A 24,982-nucleotide genomic window follows, 5' to 3' on the forward strand; every position below is an offset into this window, starting at 1 on the left:
TCTTCTCCACTTGTCATAAACCAGCGAGAGCCGTGGCAGTTTGCTAAAATGGCAGCCTCCGTGCTCCATGCAAGCACTGACCACTCTTGTAGCAAACAAAGGGATCTTGTCTTAAGGGTGGTTCAGTACAAAAGACACCAAAAGACCAAAAAAAGGCAAGAAAATGCACCTAAATCCAGACTGCTGCAACAGACACCCAGACACTTGCTCCAAGACGGAGGTGACAGTAACACCAGCTTTTGAAAATCCTTGCCTATTTAGGAGCCCTAATCCTATTGCAAGCCAGCTGAACTTCAGCTCTTAAGTGTTTTGGCAAATCCCATCTATGGCAGATTAGTGAGCAAGCCAGCAGGAGTCCTTCACGGAATCTCATTTTGGGAGGAAGGACCAAGAACTTGAAAACACAGCTGCAAAGCCCAGAACACTCCTGCTAACCAACACAATGCATGGAAGCAAGATGCAGAAGAGATGCATCTCACAGGTATGGATGGATTATGCCTTTCCACTTTTGTTCGGTGACACTGCAGCATCTGTTGTTTGTTCTCCATTCCTGGCATATCCTTGGGGTTTTGGGAAACTTCACAAGACTTTCTATCTACAACAACTGTGAACATGGCCAACACGGTCCCAATCTGGCTTTCACACCTGTAAAACATTGGAATAGGAGGAAATCAAAGGTAAACAGGTGCAGGTGCACAAGTCAGGGTCCAGAAATGTGATAGTAGGCACCAAGAGTTGACTTGGGAGAAAAAAAAAAAATTGTTGCAGATTAGAAACTCAATTTACCAACAAAGCATCCAATGAAACCAGCATTATTAAAAACCCCAAGAAAGCACCTTAGTTCCTAGACTCAAAACATGACCCCCAAAATTCTAAGCAAGGTGCTCCTGCTGCCTGGGTCCTTCGCTTACTGTGACACAGTTACATTAAAAGCAAATAAGTCAATAAGAAACACTAGACAAAACCCTCATTTGTCAGATGACAAGAGGGAAGGATAAGGATATTCTCCAGGAATTTATCAAGGAAATGTGTTGAGCTGTGCAACTTTTTTGAGGAGGATGCTGAAGATAAAGCGTCATTCCACTTGAATGTGTACACTGATCACTGAAATATGAAGCAGAAATAACCCCTCTCTTTAACACCCAATATCTCCTAGCACCTGATTTACCATGTCTGCCAAGGCCAGGAAACAGGGATCATGGCCAATACTTTGTCCTGCACAGCTCCAGTAGTCACAAGGAAAATTGCTCTAACCTTCCGCATTATAAAGCAAAACCCAGAGCTCCCAAATACTTCTCTACTTTTCTAATACAGCTATCTGCCTGCCTTCCTCTTGGGGGGGAAGAGGGGGGATATGTTCAGAGTGCTCAGTGTCGAACAAAGTTTGTTTGAACTAGACTTAAATCAACAGCAACAAGAGCAGCGCTAAGCCAACCTCAAGCACTTGTGAAAACACTCTGCTTTAAATAGTGACTCTTCAAGCTTTAACATCATGTAAAGCTCAAGAAGATTTTATGGGCCACTGAGAGCATCTAAAACCTTGGCATCCCATTTGCAATCCAAACAGCTTTGCACTAGCAGGACTAAAGTAGTTTTCAAATGTGAGTGTGATGCCTCAGAAGCAGAGCTGGAGCTGGCAGGGTTTTCTGTGAGGAGCCCTGCAACAGCCCCAGTCCATACAACTTTCCTGCAAGCCAAGCTGGAAATCACCTGCACGTTACCCTAAACAGGGGTACCCTATGCTTTGTCAGCTTGGATGCAAGCCTACAGGTTTCTGGCCATATGAAGCTGGGTGCACAGGTGCTCCGGATGGTATTGCAGCTCAGCAGTCCACCTGGATGCTGTTCCTATCCGTCACTGACACAGGCAGGCTCAAGATGCAGCACTGTGCTGGGCTAAGCAGGCGCTTTGCATGCTCCAAATTCATTAAAGTCAAATACTCCTAAGACTTTTACACATGAAAAAGCAGATGAACGTGAGACAGAGTGGTTCAATGCAGTACAGCCAGAGGTTTTTTTAATGAAGGTATATTTACTCAGCAGAGCTGATGGGCTGCTTCTTCACAGCAGGTCAGAGGCTGCTATGCAAATAATAATAAATACTTTGCACTTTTCAAGCACGCTTTACCTAAGAAGTGCTCTGCAAGCACGAACTGCACTAAGCCTCACTGTATCTGGAAGGCACAAGAAAAAACAAGAACAGCCACTTTACCCAAGACAGAAATAGAGAAGCCTCTTGGGTGGAAAGCACAGACCTTTGATAGTACCAACAGCTTTCCTGGCTCCCCTACGAAAGTGCTCTTCCACTGCTAACCTCACATTCGTGTGGTTGGCAGCTTTCTAGAAACAGCAGCTCAATATCGATTCAGAAAACAGTCTTGTGTGGTTCATTACTCCCAACAGATTTCATAAGGGTTCCTGCCTGATGCCTCAGCTGCTTGTAAGCCAGCTAAGCCTGGAAGATCTGATGCTGGTATAAAATAGTAAAGCTTCTTATGAAGCATCTCATAAGAGACAAAAGCCATCACAGGGGCAAGTTCCTCAAGCCTAGAGAGATTCATGACTTAACTGGCTCTCTTCAGGGGCCCTCCCCGGGAGGGAAAGCAGGGCACTGGGGAGCAAAGCACACAGGTGGATGAGGACAGCCCCAACAACTCTGAGGAAGCAGAGGCAGCTGAGAACAACTCCACATGCTGCAGCTCCACAGACGTAAGAGAAGAAAAGCAGTAGCTAAGGAAGGCCGTGGGCAGGGTAGTGTTACAGTAAGATGTCTAATGTCTCCAGAAGACTCCCACATTGGGAGCCCTGTGCCTTTGTAGCGTGGCAAGAAAATCTTACAGGAGACAGAAGGAGCAGTTTTCCTTCTTTGCTCCAAAGACAGCCAGGAGGGTCAGGACCTAGCACAGGCAGGATGGAAGAGGAAGGAGATGGGCAATGCCACACTGCAGGGGTTACCTCTGGTGGGCACTGAGCAGCGATGGCCAGGTGGGGTTGCACCACAGGACACAAGCACTGCAGGGCAGTGCAAGTCCTTGATGTGAGACAACAAAATGCAGCCATACAAGAAGAAGGTTCCTTTTCACTAAAGTGCCTTCCAATTCTCTCACTGGAGGGAGAGGTTGAGTTTGAGATACAGACAAAATCCTACAGCTGACTATGGAAGTGGCAACCCACAGATATAACCTGCAGGGAACTGAGATTTGTATCTCAAACAACAGCAGAGCCCTGAACTGCATGCTGGAGCCAGAATCACCGTACTTCTAAGATACGGACTTATTTTGAGATCAATACCAAGATTTATTGATCCAAGGAAGAAATACTGACTGGCGAGAGAGCCTCGTCAATAACAATCCCAATGGGTAATAACTTTTAACAGACCGAAACAAAATGTAGTCCAAATTTTGTTCTAGGGCCAAAACCCAGTTCTCTGTGCATGCTGATTATTGTAGCCCAGGAGCAAGCCAGGGACTCCGCTATCATGTCGAAATTCACACTAACCATGTCAGATGCCAAGGTCTGGGACAGCACATCACTGCTGAGTGAACGAAGAGAGAAACCCTATTAGCTGTTAACACTGATCTGTCTGGCACAGGACAAGCTGCTAATATAGACTACCTTGAAAAACATAGCAAGAAATTCAACCTGCACAGTCAAGGCCAGATTCAGGTGTGTAACTTGGTGATGGCAGAAGTTCAAGTACTTAAAATGTCTTTTCAAACCACACAGCAAAATTGTGCTGCCCCATTCCTCTTGGAAATGGACTCTACTGAAAATTCAAGGCCCTGAAAGGCAAGAAAAAACCCTCAGCTTTGCTTAGCTGAGGCTGGGAGAGTTGGTTACAACAATTTCCCTTCATTTGTCAGCAAAATCATCAGTTGTTTAGAAACACAAAAGGGAGTTTAATTACCAAAAAGGCATCTCCAATATTGGGATAGGGACTGTGGAGAGATTCAATACCGCACTTTAAAAGCTAAGAGGCTAATACATTAAATCCAATATTTTGGAGGCAGCAAAATCTCACCTTCAATGGCACTTCGCTGCTTCAGGGAGGCAGCAAAGATTTCTAAGGTGCTGCAGATCCATAAAAAGCACCGAACCCTGCTGGGACCGACTTAAATATATATATGTATTTTTATTGTGCAGGGTGAATGGCTTGCTTCGACTGGGCAAGAAAAAACCATCAAAACAACACTGCTTCAGTCAACAACCTCTCAGATCCAAACCACCAAACTGCAGAAGTGCCATCCTGTAGCTTCAGGGAGCAAGGAACAGCTTCTGCACTCAGCAGTACAGCAGGTCTGACCTGTGTTTACAGGCTTCTGGGGAGCCATCATCTAAATTCTCCCTTTATTCCCTTGTCAATACCCGTAAAACAGTTTTAGAAGAACAAACAGCTCTTTCTGGCCCCACAATACTTTGAAGAGACTCAGGCAGTCCAATACTGCCTTGGGATATCTCATGCTGAGGTAACCCCAAGGTACCGAGGAGCTGCAGAAGGAGGTGGGAGGAGAGGTTTGGAGAGCAGGGGGTTTCCTCACAGCTACCACTGGCATCCAGGCTCAACACTGCCAGCACCCAGGGAAGCAACTGGCACAATATGAGAGCCCTGAAAGAAGGTAATTGGGCAGACAGCACTGCACATACAAACTACGTGTTTACTGGCTTTATTATTTAATTGTGCAAAAATTAAGAGAGAGAAGCTGGGGACTCAGCGCTTCAGATAGAGACGTGCACACGTCAGGTGCTCTGAGCCCTCTGTGCCAAGCTGTGCACCTCAATGAGCCAAAGCACCTTGAGAGCACGGGCTTAGATGTGCTCAGGGTGTTTACCACCGCCAGGCACAGCACAGAGGGAGCTGCAACACCAGCCCCGGGGAACCATTGCTGCCTCTCCCAGGCAGGTGCTGCTGACACCCAGGTCCCAGCACACAAACACGTGTAAGTGCCAGCTGCCTTGCCCTCTGCACCAACCCAAAAGTTCAGTTTGTAAAGCAGACAGAGCACTGCTTATTTGCAGGATGGCTTTAAGAAGACACTCCTTTGTTCAGAAGACACTCCTTTGTTCAGAAGACACTCCTTTGTTCAGAGGCCTGGATTGAAGGATTACATACAAGTGGGTTTCCTCCATCCTACAAATCCCAGCGGCTGAACCATTGGTCCTGTTGACTCTGCATAAAGTCATTCACCTGTTCCCAACAAAAGGCTTTCCACTAATATCTGCCTTTGGAGACAGCCTGGAAGAGCACAATCACCGTCAACAGACACTCAAAACCTTTCTTCCCCCTTTCCAAAAGGGAACCCAAACAGCTCCAAGTAAGTCCCTGAACAGCCCTACAAGCGCAGCGAGGGAAAAGCCTGAACTATTGTGTGACTAAAGCTGCTGTTTGCATTATATCTCTGCATATGGTCAAACTCTGCATGGAAATTAAAAGGAAGGCTGGCTCCATAAATATTACAGTGTGAACAACACAGAGGTCTTTGCTGGATTATCACCACTAAAAGGAACTGCAAAGCATCCAACTACACAAATGAAAGATGTTAATAGAGCAGTCCCAGCGGAGAGGAAGGCTGTATATTATGTGGAGCTGCTTTCACATCCTGCAAAATGTGCAGATTTAAATAACGTTCCCCTTTCACACAGAATAAATCTCAGCGCTTTCCATGAAGAAGCATAGTGCTTGCCTACCCCAGCCTACTTCAGTGGGCAGATGGCTTACAGGAGACAAGGGTGATGGATCGAATACCTGACATGGGTGTCTCATTTGATGCAACAGCATTGAATAGCTCCTCTAGACGAGGCTGGGCTACAGCATGCCTTCATATGTTATCTTCCTACCAGCAGTACTCTTTAAATGCAAAAACGAGGGGTTAAGACGGATTTTTCTCTCCAACCTTTTAATTAAGCCATTAGTCTCTTCCCCCTTAACCCACACAATGAAAGGAATGAGAGGCCTGTCTTCAGAGGAGCAAATGATTTCCCTGGAGTAATGAAGATGCATTATCATACAGAAAAAATCATTAGTTGCTATGTCCAGGGCAACGTTACCGCTCAATTACTCCTCTAAAACAGAGCACCCTTCCCAGCACCCCAAACACAAACTTGGAAGTGATGCATCCAAATGTACGTGTCCAGAGAAACATCACCTGTTGGGAGAAGACCTGAACCACTACAGCAGTACAACTTGAATTATTTTTACAAGCCTTCGCTCACTTCACCTATCAGGCACCACAGCAGCAGGCAGCAGATCATGGGAGGATTTTCCCTATGTGCATTACAGCAGTGACAGAGGGCCTGGGGGACTTTTCCCAACAACATTGGGAAAGTCTCAGATATCCTAGTAAGGATTCGCCAGAAATTGCTCCCAAATCAGGGAGCCAAACGCAATGGGAAGCGCCAGAGTGCCTCTTGCAGCAGGAGACATTTAATAACATCAGGAAGGAAGCGCTGATGAAAGATGATCAACAGCAGTGACCCGGCATGTCACTGAGTCGCACCATCAAGGAGGCCTCTCCTGATGAGAACAGACCATGTTAGAGTTGGGTTCAATGCCAGGGCTGACCCAGCTGGATTTGTTGCAATGCATGCAGCAGGGGTTGTCAGTTTGGAGTGTTCTTTTTTCCCCCTTTCCCTTCCCCCTCAAAGCTCTAGGCTAGCTGCAAAATACCATTCACCCACAACTTAGCAAATCAGGATGATCCAACTCAGAATTTCCACTCTTCATCGCCCCCAGGATGATTAATAATAAGATTTAGTCATCTAACTAGGGCCCCATTATTCCTTCAAATATATAATTTCAGTCCTTCTCTCACCTACCGAGATACCCATTAGAAAAATGACTCATTAGCTCTTCCCCCTGCATCTTCGGCATACTACTCCCAGCATACAGATGTGGGTCAACTAATGCTATTCACAAACTCCCATCAAATCCATTCAGTCGTGCCGACTGAAAAGGGGTGGTGGGGGAGTCAAAAGTGAAAGTGTTTTATTTAGACATTTTCCCCTCTACATGAAACTCTTGGACTTTTTTCCCCCCCAAGACATTTCCCAAGTAAATTTACTTTAAAAAGGTTTTTTAAAGTCTGAACAAAGAACATATCATATCAGATGAAATGTTTTATTTGACCTGAAACAAATATTTTCAGTCTTGTTTTCAGCTAATCTAATATAGCATTTCTTCACTTTTTCAGTTCAGACTGAAAAAAAAAAAATCAATTTCAGAGCTCCATACACAGCCCATTCTGTAACAGTTGTCAAAAAGACTATAGCTTATGTTAATATTAAAATACTGCTTTAGTAATTTATGAACATTATCTGGAAAGCTAAGGCACAAATTAGCTGAGATGAAGCAAGCTACCCAAGATAATGCATTTTGACATTAATGCCTTTCTATTGTTCAACTAATTTTAAATAGATATAGGTTTACACTGGGAAAAAAAAAAAAAAAAAAAAAAAAAAAGTAGAAGAAAGCCTGATGGCTTATACAGGTTAGAGATGATTCCCAGAAGTGTTTCCACCCCTTGGTGGGCAAAGCACACGCCTGTGCTAAAGGTGCTGCCTAGGTAATTTAACACAGCATTTTTCAAACCAAGGCGACCACAAGCAGGTGTCTAAGGCAGAAACACCGCTCCTGCTAAAAATAACATCAGCTTTATAAAAAGCAGGTTTGATATTACCTCCTGACCAAGGGACGAAGCTGCGGCTGATAAGTATTGCCACAGTCTCATAAGGTACCATTGTAATCTCACTTCACTCGGCATGCAAACCACCGAGAGCAATATTCAGAGGAGCCGGTGGCTTGCAGAGGTTTGGAAAACATCTGAAACGTGCACTGGTGCAGGATAGCTCAAAGGTCACTGCTTCAGCTGACCTCTGGACCAACCGCATTCAGATGCTCTGTACAACATCCTACATGTCACACCGAAGGTCATCCCAAGAGTTTTGAGCATCCTCAACCTGTGGAAGTCAAGCAAAAATTGGGTTCCCAGACTTGACTACTGCATGAGTCAATTCTTTGCACGGCAAGACTGTGACACTCCACTACTTAGAGAATACACAACACAAGGCTGGTGACCTCCAAGACAACCTGGCGATAGCTGCCAAGGGTTCACACACACAGGATGGGTGCTGAGCTGCTCAAGGATCATCCCCCACTGCAGGAGCAACGCAGCGAGCAGGTATCACGGCTTAATTTCAGGCACTGATGCTGCATACGGCAGTTGCTTTAGTTAAATGCAAACTAGCAATCTCTGCCTTCACATATGACAATTGCCATGTGATTTCTGTCTCATTAAGCTCTGAAATGTAAAACAAATGGGATTTATGTGGCTGCTGCTTGGTGTTCACTTGCACAATGTCAAGTCTTGCCTCTAATGACTCTTCGGTCTCATCTGTCTTGAGATCATTTCTGTTTGGCTTGTGAGCACACAATACCTAATGATTTCCCATTCCAGGCTGAAATACAACATGGGGAAAGATGGAGATGGGGCAGTTCTGTGAAGGAAGCCCCCTGTTCACTTCCCTCCTTCCCCCTTTTTCTGTGATACAAACTAGCACGATCTCTGCTGAAGAATTCTGTGCCTCAGTTTACCTTATCTGCCACTGTCAGATGCACAGAGCTTATTCAGCTGTCAGCCCTCAGCCCATCAATCTTGCATACCTCCATACAGCACGCTGTATCCTGCATATATCATCCTGCATATAATAAGTTCTGAAAAGCATTTTTTCATAATGCTGGGATGAGAAGGGCTATGGACAGCATTTTGGAGTGGTGCCATAGGAGCAGAACACTATCCCACACACAAAATAAAAAGAAAGTTAAGGGTTGGTTACTGTGCATTCAATTCCAGCAATCATTCACTGGGGTATGGAGAATACACCCAGCACAGCCCATTGCAAACCCATTATTTCTGGTAAATTTAACAAGTGGCACAGGTAATACAGGCTGACCGATGCTTAAGACACGAGGATTCATGACCACAGGACTCTAGAGACTTGGCTCTGATCCTTTTCTTCCAATTACAAAGGCCAAACACCCTCTGACACTCCACGGGCTGACAGCACCAGCAAAGTCTGCTGTTAGACCCCGAGCATCCGCAGCAACACAAGGAACCAGCACTTGTCCCGGAGCTAGGCTAAGGGGATTCATTAAACCTCAAGATTTAGGTTTATGTCTATTAAAATGTTAGAGAGCACCAGCCTCCACTTACAGAGGAATAGCAGCAGCCTGGAATTAATGCTGAATTTTGCCAAAAGCAGCTAATACCTTGGATGCCCAACCTCAGCCACCTTAACATGCATCACATTTAAGTGTTGGTGGATTTGAAGGTGGCTCGAAGCACCCTGGGTCAGGCACCCAGGAAAAAAAGCATCCCCAAGCTGTTGTGGCTCTGGCAGCTGCTGGGTCCTCCAGCTGAGCACCCAGATCCTCCTAGCCCTGCCACAAGGCCACCTCCACCCACCAAACATTGTCATCTCAGGCACAAAACACCTTCCCAGACACACAGAGAACGCATGAGAAATTGTGATGCAGGTGGCACAGTACGGCTCAGAAGGAACCGTAATATGGAGAGCCTGCAAAAGCAGGGAGAAACAACAACAAAATGAGGTTTCTAGGGGAAGCACAAAGCTGGACATTGTTTGGCACAGCCCCGCTCCGCAAGCCGAGACAGAAAACCTCATACAAAAGCAAGAGCTCCCACTGATGCCATTGTTAAGCTCTCAGAGCAGAGATTTCTCTGGAAGAAAAGCAGACCCTGTGACAATTATTTATCACCACGCAAACATCTTCCTCCTCGTCTTTTGTTGGTGCAACACAAACCACATGTGTCTCGAGCCAGGGGAAAAAAGCTACCAGCAGGAACAAGGAAGGCTGAGATTAATCTGGTTTCACGTAGATAAACTCGAGCAATCGGTTTTAAAATTAATATTAAAGTTGTAAGTCACCTTTGACTATATTAAAATATAAACTGGAACATACAATAAGCCCCAAATAAGCCCCACTGGCAGTAAGAACAGCTCCCTTATCAACCTCTAACATCCCCCGTACAATAATAACTGGATGCCAGACTGCTTGGAGAGAAGCTCGCTCTCCTGGGGCAGCGCAATGTGACCCAATTCCTCCTGCCACTTCTGATGCCCTCGCTTGGCCGTTTTTCAGCACGCCAGCAGTAAACTCAGCTGCAGCAGAAGTCAGCTGGGGAGGGAGAGCTGGCACAGGAAGGCTGAGCACTCAGTTCTACAGTGGGTGCATCTGCTGCAGAGCGGGGCATGGAGGGGGAACGCAGAGGAATGTGGGGCTATGATTCAATAAAACAGCTGGGCTTCAGTGTGGGCTTTTCCTCCCCAGTAATGGCACGTAGTTTGGGGAACCCATTTTCCCCTTGCCCTCTGCTTCCCTTTCTCTACCTGGAGGTTTCTCAAGATTTCTAAACTTTATCCTCTACTGCTGCCTTTGAAAGAGGCCAAAATGTTCCCATTGAGGGAGAAGAGCATGGGTGAAGAAGAGCAGCACCGCATGGCAGGAGAGCAAGACTGATGCACATCGCCAGCAAAGCCCACGGGCAGCACCCCGAGGGCAGCAGGTAGCTGAGGCCAGCAGTAACCCCCCCAACCCTGAGCACTACTGCAGGATCAAGGAGAGGAGTGGGGCAAGCTCTGATCATTCTGCCCACGGAGCCACAGCCAGCATCAAGCGGCTGCTGCTGCCTACAAACAGCTCCGACACAGCTTCACCACGTGGCACATCGGTGCCTGCTCCCAGCTGGCACCAGCATGCTCTTAGAGGCACCTCTGGCTAGTTAAGGTGACACCTTACAGCCTTTGGTCTCGATGGACAGCACAAGGGTTCACAAGGGCTGAGCCAAGCGCTGCTGGAGCAGGGACCAGCACAGAAAAAAATGGGCTTTGGGAAAAGTGAGGGTCTTCATGCTGCTGTCATTGATGGAGCTGCACAAGTTGCTTCCCAGCACACTGCTGCCTGCCTGAGAGGGCTCCAAATAAATAAATAAAGCCAGCGCCTCATTAGCATGCAAATCTATTCAAGCCCCCATTTCAATTTGAATTCTATGCATATGATCAGAGTGCAGAATGCAAATTATACAAATGCACCCATATGAAGAAATGAGCGGAAGCTCTGCATGAAGGGATTAGGTCCAGACTGCTTCTCTCCGAAGATTACAGTGCTGGGGAGGGCTTTTGTCAGGGCCCATCCTTTAATGGCCACTGGTCATGCAGCGCTGAACTTTGCCTATGGACGGCTTTAAAAAGCAGTGCTTCTCTGGCTTCAGCTGGTGGAGCAATGCCTTACTAGAGACTTGCTGCAGGGGACAGGAGGTAAATGAACAAAACGAGCCCAAGAAGCAAGGGATGCTCCAGCAGGGCACTCCCAGCCATGTGTCCACCCAGGGGACCAAGGCCCATTCGTGCTGGCCTGAGGGGCCTGGAGATCCACCTCACCCTGCTCCAGCAGCACCCAAAAAGGCAGCAGCACCTCCCCAGCACCAGCCACCTCTCCTACCAAGGGCGGGCTACGAGCCAGGGGAGGGAGGTGGGTCTGAAGCAGCACAGACCATTGGGAAGGTCATCACCACTGCCCATCCCCACGATGCTAGTGACAAGATGATGTGTCCCCAGTCTTAAAAGGCTTAAGATCTCCTTCCCCAGGAGCTTCGTATAGAAAAAATCTGCAAAGCGTAGGAGAAGGAACAGCAGTGCAGCTTGGAAGGTCCTCTGCAGTCCGAGGTCAGACAGGAGAACCCAGATGCACCCCAATTTTAGCAGGTTAAGGCTCTGAGCTCTGCTCTAACACAAGCCTCGGGTTCCTTCTCTGGGCTTCCTGACCCACTGACCCCATGGTGTGGGAATTGTGCTCCTCATTGGCCCCACAGCTTGGGCAGAGCAGATGGGAGTCTGCTTGCACTCGCTTCTCCCTCCTACATGCGCGAAATTCTCAACCCACCATTTATCGTATTACATTTTCATTTTAAAGTAAATATCTGTTTTCAATTAGTACTTACTGTGAGGGGCATGCATCACTGAGAACACTTATTTCTCTTCCTTTCATTATTAGATTAGAAGTCGCTCAAGTTTAACTACATTTAACAGCAGCGGGGACGTAACTGTTCTGCAGACGCTAATCCACCTCCCACCTCCGCCCCCTGAAGGGCCCTATCCAGCCAATGCAAGCTGCAGCACCGAGCCCCTGCACCAAGGTGCTGGTGTACCAGCCCACCGCAGCCCTGCTGAGCCTTGGAGCCCACCTGCCAGCTCCAGTACCCTGCCTCGTTGCTTTCCCTTCCTGCCACAAAACCTGAACCCCTCGTGATTTGATCTGTGTAGCCACGATGCCCACGTGGACGTCCGCAGGGTTGCATAAAGCGACTAAAACCCAGAGCAGTAGAGACTTGCCCAAAGCCACACAAAAAGGGGTCAAACCCCACATAGCCCAGACTGGCATCTACCTGCTCATTCATCCCCACTTCCATTGGTAAGCAGGTGGGGATGTGGCTAGCCAACATTTTTTTTCCAAGTCTCCTGAACGTTCCCAGCCTCATCTTCATCCAGCCAAAGCCTTTCCTGCCCAAAAGAGCATCCCTGCTGCCTTCTCAGCTCTCAGCCAGAGCACTCCCAAGCATAATAGTACTATTAGACTTTGCTCATTATGCCTCATTTTTATTACATGGCCTCATTAAGTTAAGCCTCTGTAATTTAACTGCATCTCTTGGTCTCCACACGGGGGCTCCAGCTGCGTTTGTCGTCAATCACTATTAAAAACACAGGACAAAAATTACTATTACACCCATTACTGCCCATCAATGTCTTCAATTGCCTCTTAAGGTCTTCCCTTTACCTGCTCAATGCACCAGGGCCAGACAAATATCATTGGCACCTTTTTAATATTTCCATATTTTCTAACAATTACAAGCAGATTTTAAGGGGCTTTCGGTGAGGACCAAGTAGGGCCCATGCAGGCACAGAGCACAGGTAGAAAAGCACACGAACAGACCAAGGGAAATCAACTGTGTCAAGCCAACACCTCACTGCACTGAACCTACACAAGATGCTTTACAGATCCGGTTAACACTGTCCCAGCATTATGCATCCTGTGACAAATCAACACGCCGTGAGAGCTGTCACAGTGGTTTCATTGGGCAGATCCAAAGGCAAGAAGAGATTTGCATCCATCCCATTTCCAAACCCCAGAGAAGGGTGGCCAGCAATCGTCAGTCAAACAGCTTCTACAACAGCTTCCCAGTTCCGTTCACCCATCAGACAAATGGCACTCACAACAGTCAGTGCACTGAAAAGCACCTTGCCAAGCTCAGTGTTAAGACTGCAAATATCAAAGCGCAATATTTTGACAAGTCCACCTTAAAGTTTCCAATCCACCATTCTTGGATGTTTCCTGTTCGACAGCAAGTTTCAGCTGAAAAGAAGAAAAACTTCAGCTTTTCTTCCTGATTTCAAATGAGATGCTTCCACTGGGACAGCAACTCTGATCCACTCAAGTCAGCAGCAGCTTGCACAGGTTACAAGCACTACATGGATTTCTGTGCATGCTTGGGAGAAAGCCAAACTGTAGAGGGAAACCTACCTGCTACAGAGTAATCAGGATGGTGGATGAAGAGTTCCCTACAAGCACCACTGTATAGACCTCATCAGAGAGCATTCAGGCATGTGGCACATGCACAGGGCACTTCTTTCTTTCTTGAGCAAACAGATGTGTTTTACGCTCTTCCCCTACTCCTCTACTTGCTTCCAGAAAAAAAAAAAAAAAAAAAAAAAAAAAAAAAAAAAAAAAAAAGCCTGCTTCACCTGGTCATCATGTCCCCCTTCTGGTTTGTTTCCACCACAGAAAACAGGGGAAAAAAGGCAGATTTGGGAGATCACAGATACTACACAAGAAGCTGTGTGGAGATGCTGAGCGAGCATAGCAAACACCACCTTGATGCAGTCAGCAACTCCCAGAGAAGAAGGGGAAGGTGAGAGGTGTCTGCTGTTCAAAAGGAAACACAACCTCAGGAGGAGGCTTGCATCCAAAGCGTGGCAATGCAAGTGCCCTGCCATTTGCTTCTCTACCCAGCCCATTTGATGGAAGGGGGCTTTGAAGACTTCAAAGGACACCGTGTTCCCTAGCTTATCAAAAGTGTCAATCTTAAACCAATATTATCATTTTAAGTATGACCGGAGCAAAAAGAATCTTCAGAAACCATTCCTGCTGCAGGAGATAGACACACACAAGATAGAAAAAAAAAAAAAAAAATCCCTCAAACTTACAACACCAAGCAAGACCCCAACTCGCATTCAGCCCAGTAGTGCTGCTGCTGCTGCTATCATCACAGATCTGTCAGCAGGTGACATTTACACTGCGCTGGGCTTGACAGAAAAAGGCATTTCTGCTCTCCCATGAAGTTTCCCCCTCCTGCCCTTTCTGAAGCATACATCTCAGCACCATTGACACTAAGCCCCTACACTGCAACCCAAGTGAAGGGGAAGGAACATTTTCCAAGGGGCAGCAGGCAACACAGATAGCCATCATCGCTTTCAAAAACAAAGAAAAAGACTGACGTTCACCTTCTGGAGAAGCCCACCCAAGAAACCATGTGGGTTAGGCACCCACCTCACTGACCAACTTACAAACTCAACCTCTGTGTACTACCCAAGCAAAAGCACGTGGTGAATCCTCCACCTCTCCAAGGCAGGAGCTGAGTACGGTGTCCTTGATGCGGTGCTCACTCAGGACAACTTTGGGCACCTGCAGCCTGAGATGGGCTGCTGCAGTTATCTCAGCTGAACTCAGGAACTGAGTTTGTGCAAGTCAAGGCTGAGGGACAGCAGGGCTGAAGATACTTCCCTTGGGGAAGCTTGTGAGCAAGGGAAAACCTTGTCAGTACTGCCTCTCAAGTACTGACAGAATATGCCTATCTTGAGGTTACCAGGCAATTTCCATTATTATAAGTACAAATAAAGGAAATCACAAGAAATCTACCCTCTGCCAGTAAGGCAGGCTTCAGCTTAGGCACAAAGAGTTAATTTACAGCCACTCAAAGCTTTGATATCTTAAACCTTTCCAGTCTCTGGACAAGACAAGGAATAAGCATAGACAGTGTCAGACTGTGATCAGGAGGACAAAACACTGCAAACAGCTGTGCCTAATTTTAGCATCTGTTGGTGCTGTTTCTTCAGCACTTGGGAAGGGGCGGGGGGGGGCAGCCCTGTCACTCCCAGCTTATTAAAGACACAGCCAGAAGAAGAGAGGAGCGTTAAACCTCACCCTGAGATTAGCTCATGGGAAAGAGCAAAAGAGTAAAAAGCCACCCAGCAAGGCACCGCTGACCAGTGATGGCATCTGCTCGCTGCAGGAGGTCACCCCATGCCCCCTCACCCCCTGTGCACAGGCTGTTTGTCACCTCTGCCTGCTGTGCCACCAGGCTTGGGCACAATTATCACCAGTGGGTCTGGCACGGCCCCTCATATCCTTCCTATACCCTCACCCCTGCTGCTTTTTGAGCAACGTGATGGCATCTGCACCACTGCTACATGCTGCTCCCTGGCAGTGTCACCCCACAATCTACCCTATTCCTTATGGGTTGATAGGAGACGTGTCCAACCATGCTAGAGGGTGACCAGTGCTCTTCTCCCACCACACCCTCAGCAGCATCCCTGCAGCCCAGGATGGGGAAGGGACTGGGGTGCCAGACACAGGCTTGTTGGACCCACCAGGTCTCCTTGTGCCTCTCCAAAGGAGCCCGGTGCTGGCAGGTTGGAGCTGGCTGCATGGCTCCATGCAAGCGCTGCTGCTGCCACCGCCAGGCTGAACCGAAAAAGTGAGGATACAAACTGCATCAGCTCTGCCAGGTGACCTGCTTTGGTATTCTAGATACTTGGGCACTCCTACCCCTACGGACCCCCAGTGCTCCCTGCCCGTGGTCTGAATTTAAGACACCACACAGGTCCTCGAGCTGCTTCTTCAGCACTATAAATGCGCAGCCTAACGAGGCGAAAGCCGCAGTTATATGCGGCTCCATGGACCAGAAGCAAAGCCTCCGACTGCTCACAGGGGCTCCTAGGACGTGACTGCGATCTCTGCTCAAGTCACCTGGAACAACAACGGCCAGTCATTAAAATACACACTCCACAGGGTAGCAAGCCCACACGGACCGGAGGCAGAGAGAGGCACTAGAGGAGCTGATAAGGCTCATCTGACTGCTAACGATTTTGTCTACAGTTATTCTCATGCAGCTGGGAACAAGTGACTGTAGTCAGCTACTTGCCAGCTGGGGAGAAAGCAGCAGTTCTGCACTGCTGGGGATGGAGATTTGTCCAGCTCAGCCCCCCACTGTGCTCCCACATTTTCTCTCCCTGCTGGCAGAAGGCACAAAGCTTGCCACAGACCTACCAAGTCAGCACCAAGTGACATCTCTGTGTGACTAGTGGGGATGCAAAGGGAGGGCTGGTAAAGAGCAGGGCTTCTTGCACAAGCAGCTTGAGAAAAGGATTTGAGCTTCTGCTGACAATGAAGCAGCACCTTAATGTGCTGGCTGGATTTAGTTCCCTTTAAAGCAGCTAGGTCCCCTTGCCTGCTTGGCAGAGAGAAACTATTGCAGCTGAAGGTAGAGCAGCCAGAGGTTACCATCTCCCCTCATCTATCTTCACATGCCTAAGCCTTGCCAGCAGGGACTAACGATGGCCTGCACCACAGCAGCTTTGGGAAACCTTCAGCCATAGGCAAGCGTGGAGCTTACAGACATGTTCCCCACTGCAGAGCAGACAGCAGCCAAGCCTCAGCTCTCAGCCCCACTTCCCAGGGACAGCAAATGGCAGCCAAGCGGCTCCCAGTTTGCACTGAAAATGACAGAGGCAGATCCATCTGCACGCTGGTGCCTGGACACACATGCACCGGTGTACACGTGCTGCGCCAGCATCTCCACCTGCCCGAGCCTACAGTGCCCAAACCAAGTTTTCTGGTGCAGACTGCCAGCCAGCACCAAAGATGCCCATCTCTACCCCCTGGGCATCCAGGTACCATCACACAACACGGATCCTTCCAGCCCAGGCTCGCAGCAGAGACATGTGAATTCCCTCCTGTTGTCACTGCCACACCGGCCATTATGCAAGTTCGGCTGTCTTAACTTGTTGCAGAGCACACAAGTGGGGCTGACATTTATTTAATCCTCATAGTAATGTTGACTGTGTACTTACTGAAACACCTCATGCTTATGGAAGACATTTGTTTCCAAGCAGCTTATGCTAAATTGCAGTGATATAAAGGAAACACTTATCCAATATTGACATTTACTGACTGGCAGCATACAGCTTGAATACTCATTTATGCTAGTGGAGGGGGGGGCAGGGTAAAGTCTGAGAAGCAGAAGCCCCTTCTTTCTCATCTTTTAACGAGTTAGGCAATATCAACACATGAATACCTACCCAAAATGTAAGGTGGGACTACAAACCCAACGGCTTCTCCCACTCAGTCCCTGCCTGGGGGAAAACAAAGTAATACTGGACCTATAGCACAGAGCTTTGATCCTTCATCCAACAGTAAGTTTAAGAAACTTTATCCCTTCCACCCTCAGTGCACATTTAATCTATAATTAGCAAGGTTCCTGTAGCTCGCCACATGTGTCCTGCTCAGCGGCACACTTCAAAAATAAACCAAAAAACTGAACTTTTTGTGTATTTCCCTTCTCACAAAGACAGCGTTGTTCACCCAAAGAGCACCTGACATTTTCAATCCTTTGGTGCTGTAGCATCCAGCCAGACCCTGGCACACCCAGGGAAGACACACACCACATGGCAGTGCCACTTGCCATACTGAAAATGACAACAACAGGCCCAAGAACATGAACTCATGAGTACCCAAAGGTGAGTTATCCATGAGCTGACCACACACATACCCAGCCTGTGCAGCAATTCCACCAAGCACAATGTAATTGGAAACAAAAGACAGCATCTATTATCCTAGCTGAAAGTCTGATGTGCTTGCACCAATGGTTAACGAACAGCAGTTATGGCAGAGCCCTCAAAAACAATTATATCCTGCTCCACCGCGAGAGCCCCAAATGGTACAGACCAAAAGCTTGCTGTAGCTTCCATTGCAAGTGGGGGCGTTGAATGAACACACTGAGACAAGATCTCATCCTGAAGTTAGCATCTGAATTTAACAATGCAAGTGTTCCACCTCCTACTTGCATAGCATGTGACAAAAAGAGGCAGGAGCTGAGAGCCCGCTGCCAGAGGTACAGCTCAAAGATTATTTCAGTATTCAGCTGCTTAATACAGCACAGTAAAACGAAGAGCCGTGTAAAAGCCCAGTGACCTGCAGCTCCTCCTGGTCCACTTTGGAGGCTGCTACTGCTGCCAGGGAGAGGCAAAAATAAGCTGGTTGTTTGTTGCATTGCTGGTGGGACCCAGTCTGACCACACTCAAAGGCATATCCAGCCAGGATAGCAGGCAGGCCACCGTTTCTAAGACCAGAACCCAGTGCTTGCTCTGTCCCACCACAACCCACAGATCAGAAGTGGATTTTCTCCTCTTTCCTCTCCCAATAGCCTGGAGCAGAGGCATGCCCTAGGGTGCAGTAAAGCAGGGACAGAAATGCTTGAATTCTGGGTGTATGTCAGAATCCCGCTGTTCAAACCTTGCCTGGGAAGAGCAGTTCAGGCTTTAAGCTTAGGTTCTTCGCAGCCAAAAGAAGTCCTTTGCTTTTCCTGGCATGTTTGAAGGTAATACCACAGGCCATGGACTCACACCCCCCTGCAGGAACCGGGACCGCTGCCAGCCCCAAGGCAGGGTAGACCACCTTAAAAGCTTACAGCTTCCACAACTGCCTCAAATCCCAGAAAAAGAAAAAAAAAAGAAAAAAAAAAAGCTGGAGATTGATTTACAACCAATTTGTTTCACTACCTATTGATTTATAAAATAAGCTTGCACACAGTCACTGCTGTTCCGTGTCTCTCCGTCCAGAAGCAGCACCCAATGAAGTCATGGGAAGACTGGTGTTGCTCCTGAACAGAAGCTAAATTAGGGCCTTCATCAATTGTTGTTATAAAATCGCTGGTCTTAAAATAAATTAATAAAAATAAAGGAGAGAGAAAAGCTGTTAAATCCTACTGGAAAGAGCTGGGAAGTGATGTAAAGCCAGTTCTCCAGCCGCAATTTCATCCAGTCCCTCCACCCAGCATGCTGAGGAGCTGAATGCCAGGAGCACGGTACAAACTTACAGAACTGATCATTAAATCAGAGGTTTGAAGTGAGCCACGCTCTCCCTCACAGTCTGCTTGTAAGAAAACAGTTTATTCAAAGACCTTGATCCTCAGCCAACTCACAACCTAAGGAGCACGTCAGCCTCTCCCCTTTATTTACGGCTACAAAAGAAGGAAGAGCATTAAGCCTTTTTATTCTAACATATGCAGCCCGAGTACAGAGAGCCTGGAAGCTGGTGACACGCAGTGCTGGTAACCTGTCAGGCCTTTCAGCACATGCTCCTGCTCCGACTGGTGTCCCTGTAAAAGGGCAGGAAAGCCCCGAACCAGCCATCACCTGCCCGAAATGTGCTGTGCAAGGTGTGCAAACTGCCCGAGACCTCCGCGCCACCTTGGAAGGGGAAGGCGGTCGGGTATGCAGCGTTAGCATCAGGGCAGGTGTTTCTCCTCGCTTTCCTCCCTCTGGCAAAGGGCACCTGAACAAAGGCACGGCTCCTCCCTTGTGGGCTTTTCAAATCTCTGAAACCTTGCGAGAAAGCCAGCCTGAGCAAAGTTGGCTGCGGTCTGCCTGTGAATCTCACTGCAGGAGGTACAGAAGGAAAATGGGGAAGCATGCACAAATTAAATTGTGTTAAGATAGACATTGGAGGAGGCAATCCTGCACTGTTCCCCCAGGACAGAACCACCTGGATGGCACTTCAGTACCACCCGTATACTTCCCTACCAGCCTCCCAGAGTGGAGAGTCACCTGCTGGGTTTAGGAAACGGGCTGAGGCATTTCCCTTGCACAGCTACCCTGCTCTCTGCAGGGCAGGGGAACCAACTTTAAGGAGGGATTGCCACACCACAGACTTCCTAGCTTCTCATTAGCAGGCTCTGCTTTGGCCCACGGTTGCTGAAGGCAGGACAGCCCTGAGTGCCCCTTGCACTCTCCAGGCTCAGCGGGGAGCAGTCGCCAGCCCTCACGCATGCACCTACCTCCCCGCAGGCTGGCATTTCTGTTCCCTGAAACCTTCCTCAGGCTCCCCCGGCCGCAGGTAATGGTGGTGGGTGGGATTGGTCTGGTTTCACTCATCAGCTTAATTCTACCTTTCTCACCTGGGGCCTGATGACAAGCCACTAAAGCCACTAGGAAGCTGAGCTACTGCTGCAAATAATGGGTCCCTCTGACAGAAGATCCTGGTTTGATTGCCAGGAATTTACTTTATGAAGGAACCAAGCTATCTGCGATGGAGGAAATCATACCCTGAAATACCCAGAGAACTTGGTATTCATCACCCTGAGGGAAAGCAAACATGTCTTTGGAAAGAGTTTCCTAGACAGGCAGGAGTCTTCCCATCCAAGATAAATTTCAGATCCTGCCAAATTCATATAGGTTATTACAATGCAGGGCACCAAGAGGAGGTGGCGGCTGTGTGTGTGTCTTCAGGGCTGCTCCTTCCCCCAGCCTGGCCACCTTCCCCAGTTGCTTCCAGTCTCACTCAGTTCGGATGAGGCCGGAGCACTGGAGGGCAAGCAATTCACCAGCCAGAGGTAAGGGCAGCTGGTTTCATGGCAGCAGCGATTGCTTCTCACAGAGGGGCACTACATGTCTCGTCTCAGCAGGAGGCAAGTCCTGCCGCGACTTCATCTCGCCTTGCAGCAGAGCCATGCTCCAGGCACAGGTCCTGGGGGCCAGACAGAAGAGCAGGTAGAACCAGGGGAAAGACAGCCTTGTAGGAAAACACCAAGCCGACAACTTTTGGAGAAAGAAATCAGGCTGCTTCAGACCATGTGGACGGATGAAAGTCCAGGAGAGGCACTTTGTTCTTCCTGCGTCACCTCAAGAGAGGCACAGAAGCCAGCTGCAGGAGTTCCTCCTCCCTGACTGATGCTTGTGCTCAGAGCCCGGCTGCAACAGCACCAGGCAGGGAGCCCCCAGCACCTTTCCTGCGAGCTCAGCACCAGCCCAAGTCTCAGCCTGCAGGGCTGAAACAGCAGGAAGCTGGTGTGCCACAAGGAGGCACAGGGCCCGTCAAGTATGAACCCAAGGGCACAGATTTGGTGAGGGAAAATGCCCTTTTCACAAAGGGGCTTTGGTGTAAGGGAGGTTGTTGGTTTTTTAAGCTAGTATCTGGACCATGGATCCTGAGAGAGGTTTTCTGCAGAGATCATCCTCCCATGCAGGCTGCCCTTGGCTCAGAGGATTGTAAGTCCTGCCTGCCTTATTATGGCAAATCCCTGCAAGCCACTTTGCTTTTCCAGGCAAGTAAATGCAGTCCTGCCTACCCCTTGCTCACAGAAAGGAGCCACTGAAACTCCTTATTGGCAGGGTCAAGCCATTTTAATTATTCCTTCAAGTGAGTTTTGGCCCACCAGCTCCCTCCAAAGTAGGGCACAGCCACCCTCTGGATGCACACATTGCATCCCCTCCCGCAGCCCCCACTGCTACAAGCCTTGTTGCCCCCCAGAAGCAAGTGCCACATCAGGACATACCAGGGGAGGCAAATACAACATACGCTAGAAAATAAGCTTCCGTTCCTACATCCAGGCCACTCTTTCCCCAGACCACCATGTGGTTTAAGGAATCTTTTGCATTAAAGCCTGTTAGGGATCTTTACATGGCTTCACCCCAAAGGGAAAAACCACAAGGCTGCTGACAGCCCCCTTCCCACGTACTGCAAGCAGCAACTCCACAGAGATGCATTCGATTCTTACTGCAGGAGCAAACAGCCTGAAATGCTCGCCAAGGCACCGTCTCCCTGCCTCGTAAGCCGGCATGAATAAGCAAGGTACCAGATGCATGCTCCTGACGGTGCAGACGGGGAGACAAATCAACTGAGCTCCAGCTATGCACAGCAGAGCCGAGGCAGCTTTCGAACACAAGCACTATTAAAAAGTGCATTAGCCCTTATTAAAAATAATGGCTGCAGAAGGGAAGAGGAGGGGGAGAAAAACAGAAACAAATCCCTGCTGGATCTGAGACAAACTTCTTCGGCTCTGCTAGCAAACTGCCATTTGACCTGCAGGGAGTTGAGTTATTCAGGGGAGCAGGGAGAGAAACAAGAAGGCCAGGATAAGCTTCCAAATTGCTTCTATCCCCGGACCTGCTGCTGCCCTGCTGTACCAGGGAGAGTTCAAATTTGTTCAGCCAGAAATCTACATGGAAGACACAGTGGGTTTCTTTTGTGCAGAAGCAAAGGCGAATGCAAACACAGCTTTCTCCCTGAAGGAATATTAGTACAAGCAGAGAGAGGGAAAGAGAAAAGGGGAAGGGAGGGCAGAGCAAGAGCTCAGCATCGCATCCAAGCCAAGGAAGAGAAGCAGTAAGGACAAGCAGAAGTGCAACCACCTCTAGACACGGCTTCCCTGCCCAGAGAACAGGGGGAACGCAGTGTATGGTGGGGGATGTTCAGCAGCAGTGTCTGGCTGAGCAAAAAACCAGCTGCCCACTGAGAAGCTCCACTCTCTCCAAAAGTTTTATCCTTCATTTAATCAACAGATGGACTAGCTGCGTGGGTTTTTTCTTTCTTTTTTTTTTTTTAAAGCAACCCCAAGCCATACCCTGACAAAAGCAGCCCTGGCTTGGGGACCACGGCAGCGTGCCACAGATGGCATTTGGCTCCAGCACGGCGAAGGGATGAGCAGCAGACAGAAAGAGGCTCGGCTCTGGCTCTAGCTCCGCGTCCTCCACAGGTGACGGACAGCCCAGGGACCAGGCACGCAGCAGCACGGTGGATACATCTTCCCAAACCACCCCCAAAACCCTTCTTCTTGGGCTAAGGACAAGCCAGCAGCAAAGTTACCGAGGAAATTCCTGCAGATTCCCTTGCTCCTTCCCCACTCCTGTGCTGCCAGGGAGGTGGGAGCTGGATGTATCCCCCCAACGCCCCCAAAAAATAAAATCGCAGGGGTTCCCCCTTCTCGGCTGGCTGCTTTCACAGCAACTGTCCGTCCCCCCCCCCCCAGAGCAAAGCGCTCCCCAGCCCTGCAGCCAGCGGCAATCCCGGGCTACAGCCAGCCCCTGCTGCCCCCAAAGCACCCAGCATCGCCCCCACCCCCCCACCCCACCCCAGCACCGTCAACGGGGGGGCTGTTGCTGAGCAATGCCATGTTTACACACAACCACGATCTAATTAGCGGAGCTGGAGCAGAAAGAACTCATTTGCATGCTAAAGATATATTTTTTTTTTAAGGCAGGGATGCGTGCAAAAAAATTTTTTTTAAAAAAAGAAAAAACACAAAAAAACTCCGCAACCCCCCAACCCCCCCTCTCCGTCCTCCCCTGTGCGCCGAGCACCAAACACACCCGGGGGTCGCACGGGGGACCGAGGAGGGGGCTCGGAAAAAAAGTGCGGCGCCGGCTCCTACCGTGGCTGAGGAGGAAGCAGGCGAGCAGGAGGAGGAGGAGGTCTGCCTGGAAAGCGCTCATTCCTCAGGGTGGGCTCGGCGCCGGGGGTAGGGGGGCCCCGCTGCTGCCGCTGCCGCCGCCGGCGGGGGGCTCAGGCCGCCGCCGCCGCCCGCCGGCTCCGCTCGCCCGGCTCCATCGCTGCCGCCGCCCCCCAGCTCCTCCCCCGGCAGCGCTGCCTTGAGTGGCCCGGCTCGGGGAGGGAGGGAGGGATGGATGGGGCGAGGGGGAGTAACTTGCGCGCAGCCCAGGCTCGCCCACTCCCCCCCCCCCCCCCCCAGACTCCGGCTTTGGGGATGGAAGGGGTTGGGGAGGCTAAATCCCCCCCCTTTCCATCCAATAAAATTAAATTCATTCAATTAAATCGTGGTGGCTGCAAAGTTGGGGTGGGGGGATTATGTGGAGGCTGGCGCAGGTATTTCTGCAGCGCAGTAAGGGAGCAGCGATGCACGCAGCTCTATGTGTATCCCCCCCCAACCTTTAACTTTAGGGGGGCCGCCCCTCAGCGCCCCTACACCCCCCTATAGGGCAGCCCGGGCTCTTCCAGGTGTGTCTGGGGGGACTACACTGAGCTGCCCCCCTCAAATCATGCCACGGGGGAGGCCAAAAATCCCTTATTTCTCCCCCCCCCGGACCTCCTCTGCCCATCCTCGCATATCTGCTTGGGGGGGAGGGATGGATCTTCCAAGAGGGGCACACGGGACTGTTGCCTTGTCCTTTCAATGACTGCCGCTTTTCATCTTTCAGGCCTTTTTTTTTTTTTTTTTTTTTTTTTTTTTTTTTTAAATAGCTAAATTTTTACCCAGCGAGAGTTTAGGGACAGAAAAGCAAAATAAATAAAAGCGTTTCTTACCACCACGCTTTGCACGGCTGGGGCACCCCATGCCTCCATCTCCAAGTCCGAGAGGGGCATGTGGGCAGCTGAGCGCAATTAGAAAAATGAGCGTTAGAAAGTAATTACAGCTGTGGACTCTAATTACTTACTGCTGTGCTGAAAGGTGAACTTCAAAGGGGGCTGGCACAGCTCTTCATGCTGCGTCTGGAGCTTCTGTGAGTGTCTGTCTCAGATAGAGCCTGGCTTTGTGGCTACCTGCGCTAAATGGGGATAACTTTCCAAAGCATGCCTGTGTTAACAAGCTAAACCGGGTTAAAACTGCTCTGGGAGCAGTACAGACCTGGGATTTAGTGATTGAAGCTGTGGGGTCTCAGCCTCGTGGGTGCATGCTTTGCTCTTTGTGGGGGGAGGCAGTCACCCTGGAAATGATGGTGGTTTTGTTTCTTTTATTATAAATAATTTAAAATAAAATCTAAGAAGTAAAGCCTATTTGATTTTTTTGTATATGCATGCTGCTTTTCCCATCCCTCCCTGCCTGCGTACCTGCCAACTGCTT

General features: G+C 49.1%; 1 protein-coding gene across 4 annotated transcripts in view; it reads right to left on the minus strand.

The window, feature by feature from the left end:
- KIRREL3 (kirre like nephrin family adhesion molecule 3) overlaps nt 1-23,707 on the minus strand; it is a 317,016-nt gene extending 293,309 nt beyond the window's left edge. The window contains exon 1 of one of the 4 annotated variants that reach the window (XM_084495609.1): nt 23,555-23,707. In XM_084495609.1, coding sequence (XP_084351735.1) covers nt 23,555-23,615 — 61 coding nt within the window. In that variant the 5' untranslated portion in view covers nt 23,616-23,707. The remainder of the gene's footprint in view (nt 1-23,554) is intronic. The other 3 variants (XM_084495611.1, XM_084495608.1, XM_084495610.1) reach the window with 3 other exon arrangements.
- Between the last annotated feature and the right edge of the window lie 1,275 nt (nt 23,708-24,982).

This window comes from Aythya ferina (assembly GCF_964211825.1).
Source record: "Aythya ferina genome assembly, chromosome: 22".
Taxonomy (NCBI): Eukaryota; Metazoa; Chordata; class Aves; order Anseriformes; family Anatidae; genus Aythya; species Aythya ferina.